This window comes from Pollachius pollachius, assembly GCF_949987615.1.
Source record: "Pollachius pollachius genome assembly, chromosome: 3".
NCBI lineage: Eukaryota > Metazoa > Chordata > Actinopteri > Gadiformes > Gadidae > Pollachius > Pollachius pollachius.
Genome location: NC_136936.1, coordinates 36,714,458 through 36,719,457, shown reverse-complemented (window position 1 = coordinate 36,719,457; position 5,000 = coordinate 36,714,458). Strand labels below are relative to the sequence as shown.

The window sequence follows — 5,000 nt, the reverse complement described above, 5'->3', positions numbered from 1 at the left end:
AGTTCTGGGAGCAGTCGGAACCTGCAGGGGAAAACACACAGAGACGATTTATTTACTGGCAACCACGGATGGATCGCACCCCGACTGGTACCGGATGTTGGGCCAGAACCAACCAACAAAGGAGTTCTGTCCCCCATAGAATATAAAAAATACAGAAGACTGGATACCGAAAGAATCCTCAAACCTAATGATTCTTGGCATGTTTACAGCATCTATTGTCCATATTAGTTACGTAATTATATTGAATGAACCAAAACTATGCATACATAATATTGCTGATATTCAAGGCCCAAACTACGGCTGAAAGTCTACACGAAGTTTGCCCTTAGTTAAACTTTTCAAACTCTGTATTTCAGCAGTGACAGCCCGTGACTACGTGACTAAGAGAGAGTGTGAGCAGCAGAGAGAGAGAGAGAGCGAGAGAGCGCGAGAGAGAGAGAGGGAGAGAGAGAGAGAGAGAGAGAGAGAGAGAGAGAGCGAGAATCAATCAAACAGATGAATGTTCTCTCTCCCTCTTTCCTCACATTGAGCTGTGAGGAGAGAGGAAATGGAGACAACCGAGATATAGGTGTTTACGAGAGGGACATGGCGAGAGAATGAGCATGTACAGAAGGGGAGAGAGAGAGAGAGAGAGAGAGAGAGAGAGAGAGACATAGAGTATGTTGACAGCCACGCGGTTGGATGGTTTAACAGTCATGGAGGGGCTTTGAATATCATTCTGCGCGCACACACACACACACACACACAGACACACACACACACACACACACACACACACACACACACCCACATACAGTTAGAGGGAAGGGGAGCATACATCATGTGATAAACAACTGACAAAGAGTAATCTAGGCCTCTTCCCATCACTGTAATACCTTGTGTATTAATTAGGTACACACAGACACACACACACACACTCACTCACTCACTCACTCACTCACTCACTCACTCACTCACTCACTCACTCACTCACTCACTCACACACACACACACACACACACACACACACACACACACACACACACACACACACACACACACACACACACACACACACACACACACACAGACGTAGACATACCGCTGTGCCTACGGTTGGGTCCAACTGTGCAATTATCGCTGCCCACCCACCCATACCTAAATACCCCCCATGAACCCACCCGTACCCAGCCCCCCTCTACAAACTCAAAGACTAGACATACATGCACATCATAACACAAGCACACACACACACACACACACACACACACACATACAACCCACATACACACATCGATTACACCCAAACACAGAGAAGATAAATAGGTTGCAGTATGTGGGTGTGTGTGTGTGTGTGTGTGTGTGTGTGTGTGTGTGTGTGTGTGTGTGTGTGTGTGTGTGTGTGTGTGTATGTGTGTGTGTATGTATGTGTGGATATGTGTTTATGTGTGTGTGTGTGTGTGTGTGTGTGTGTACGTGTGTGTTTACACAATGAGCACAGCCAGACATGTCCAAGCTGGCATGGACAGCATTTTCTTGCTGAAGACGGAACTTGAATCACTCTGCTACAGACGGAACTCTGGGACGAGAATTAATTCTAGAATTTAACGGTTGGATTGGATTGGTTATCGCCATGGAAACTTAAAGGAGACGTCGTTAACGCAGTGGAATACTCTGGCTTGAGTGTCAGAAAGAGAGTGTATGTGTTTGTGTGGCTTGGTTTGTGTCTCTGTCTGTTTGCCTGTGTGTGTCTAACCAAACCACATTTGCTTCCTCTGAGATAAAAGTGTGCAATATTCATAAAACAAAATATAAATATAAACAGGGGCCTTCTATACAGCCTCCAGCATGCTGTAAAGGAATTCTGCTAGATTCTCCTATCTCGACTCTTTTCATTTGAAATATTTGACATATTTTATATTTACTTGCCGATTCCGGGAAGGGGAATATGGTCTCTCTGAGGGGACAGTATATAAGGGCCCCTATATGTACAGCCCCTGTATGCTTGTAGTTCACGTTACAAGTTGTAGCTCAATTTGATTCCCCTGACAGCTTTCATTGAAAATCCTTTATCTCTACTTGGTGATTCCTGGCTGGGGATTAGGGGGGGACGTCCGCACGGACGGGGAGTGGAGCTCAGACACACGACAGAGATCGCCGCACATTTCACCTGGCCTTACTCCCAGCATCTGTGCCTTGGAGAGAGAGTGGTTGTGCTGCCTGTTCGTCTGTTTTTCTGTTTTACTCTAATGTTTTTGTTATTGTGACCTTCTCTCTGTAATACAATTACCACAAACACACAAACTGTACTCCTCTCTTTCGGTGTGTGTCCATGCGTGTGTGCGTGTGTGTGTGTGTGGGTGTGTGTGTGTGTGTGTGTGTGTGTGTGTGTGTGTGTGTGTGTCTGTGTATATGTCTTTCTGTGATTCAGCTCCCCCGCAAAGAGACGGTTACTGGACAGCGTGGGTCTATTGTGTGTGTGTGTGTGTGTGTGTGTGTGTGTGTGTGTGTGCGTGCATGTGTGTATGCGCAGTAGACTGAACGCCTGACCAGTTTTGTCGCCAGCAGCCATTTATTCCCTCCTCATTACTTCATGATTTGTGAACATCGCCAAAACAATACTGGCCTGCTTTGCTCTTCCCCTCCCTCCCTCCCTCTCTCCCCTGCCCTCCATGCCTCCCTCCCACTCCCTCCATCCTCGCCACCCTGCCACCACCCCATCTCTTTCTCCCCCCCTCCATCCCTCCCTCCCTCCCTCTCTCACACCCTTCCCCTCTCTCATCCCCTCCCCCGCTCTCTACCCCGCTCCTTCCATCCTCCCCTCCCTACCTTCCGCCATCTCCTTTCCTCCCTCCTATCGTACTTCTATTTTCTCTCCCCCCCCTCCCGCACCCCGGTCCCTCTTCCTCCCACTTTCATCTCCAACCTCACAGTGTTTTGTCCCACCTTCACCCTCCTTCCCCGGTTGGACTTTAACATGTTATAGCGTCCTCTTCATCAACTCTACATCTCTCTGACAATCGGTGGGTCTGTCGGTCGGCGTGAGGGGGAGGAAGGGGGCGGGAGAGTCATGGGTGTTCTCATGGTGACATTTGCATCTCTGTGAGAAGCAGCAGTAAATAAGGAAGACTAGATCTACTCCGTGGCTTATTATGCTCTCCGCCTCTCCCTATCTGCTTCCGCTTCCTCTCATCCATTCTCATTTCCATCGCTCCGCTGGCATCTCTGCTCTTTCTCTGCTCTTTCTCTTTCCCTCTTTGACTTTTCCTATTTGAAGTGAACGGAGCGTGAGTTTATGCGTGTTTGTGTGTGTGTGTATATGTGTTTTTTATGTGTGTGTCTGTCTGTATACCTGTTTTATGTGTATTTATGGGTGAGTGTTTCGCCGTGCAGATATGTTGCTGGGTAGATTTCCCGTTGAAACGTGGGGTTGGGTCCTCCTGGTGGGGGTTGGGGTTGGGTTGGGGGTGGGGGAGGGGGCAGCCTGTTGGGTTCATGTGCCACACCAGGCTCCCCCCTGTCTGCTGAGACATGTGCGAGTGAATCTTTTTGGTGTCTGTCTTGAGTTTGCGTGCAGACGTCTACTCTGTGGTCGTGTGTGTGTGTGTGTGTGTGTGTGTGTGTGTGTGTGTGTAAGGGTGTGTGTGTGTGTGTGTGTGTGTGTGTGTGTGTGTGTGTGTGTGTGTGTGTGTGTCTGTGTGTGTGGGGTGTGTGTGTGTGTGCGCATGTGTGCCTTGCGACCTAAGGTATTTAACCTTCGTGGTCATGCCAGTGAGCCATTAGTTAACTAGAACCTGCAATTACTATCCCCTGGATGTGCCCCTCTCACAGGCGCACACACAAACAAACACACACACACACACACACACACACACACACACACACACACATAAATACTTTTGGGCACAAAACAGCCCTTCTGTGGAGTTGATGGTGTCATGGAATTTGAAAAGTAAACCAAATTGTCTGAACAGTCTTTAGATTTTTTCCTTTCAATCCCACCCAGGCTTTTAACTTGAGACTAAACAAACTATTCGGCTACATTACTGCTGAAATGTGTGAATAAAAGTGTCACCAGGAAACCAATGTCTTCTGTTCATTTGGTTTGTTTGAGTGAGTTACCGACTAAAGATGTTTACTTCCGTTCTCAAGGACTAAGGTTTGTTTAGGAAACTTCCCTCATTTGAGAGACCCGGCCTGTTATTCAAAACACAGTGGTTGCAGATTAAATGTGAAATGCACATTTACCCATTACAATGAGGCTCCTGTTTGGATTGGGATGAAATGTCTTTACTCTGTCATTGAGAAAAAATGTAAACAATATTTAAACTGTGTGTAATCTGAACCACGAATACAGACAAAAAAAGTTCAGGAGATGACGATTCAATAGTTGAAGAATACCATTGAAGTAGGACATGAAATCAGAGCCAAAAAAAACATTTTTGTCTGGCCAGGGTGTTTAAGAAACTAAAAAGTCACCTTCAGTCAAAATTCAAATGTTAAAAGGTATGTCGTAAAGCATTAAAAATAAATGGTGTGTATAATCGAAGAAGCTGGGTCGCTAGGCAGGGTCTAAGAAACAACAGTGGATGTGCTACTGTACCCCTGCAGACTGTTTTCACTGTAGGAAGTGGAGCATGATTTGATTCACTGGGTCACTAGGGCTGTCAGAATTGGGCAGCCATAGTGGTTGGCTAGACAAGGTTACGAAGGAGCCTGATTGGCTGACGTGTCAAGGCTGGAAGGAAGGTCCTAGGGGTAACGAACTGGGATGTAAACAACAGAAGTTGTTGGGAAGGATTACCGCCATGACTTCACATTACATTACCCAGTGCGTGTGTTTGCATCACTATGCTGTTTCAATGTGTTGAGGTGAAGCTAGGCTTTTGCGGGCGGACACTCTCTGACCTGGGTGTGTTTAGAACGTGCGCACATGTGCACTTTAACTACTTTAATTTCCTCTGTCTCACGGAAATGTTTGAGCTAATCCCTTCAACGTAGTCACATTCATATGTGTGTGT

General features: G+C 46.8%; 1 protein-coding gene across 4 annotated transcripts in view; it reads right to left on the bottom strand.

Moving 5' to 3' along the window:
* Positions 1–5,000, bottom strand: part of nrp2b (neuropilin 2b) — a gene marked incomplete at its 3' end in the record, with an annotated part of 87,117 nt that overhangs the window by 54,905 nt on the left and 27,212 nt on the right. For all 4 annotated transcript variants that reach the window (XM_079733028.1, XM_079733029.1, XM_079733030.1 and 1 more), the window contains exon 4: positions 1–21. This exon is cut by the window's left edge and continues 207 nt beyond it. In XM_079733028.1, coding sequence (XP_079589154.1) covers positions 1–21 — 21 coding nt within the window. The remainder of the gene's footprint in view (positions 22–5,000) is intronic.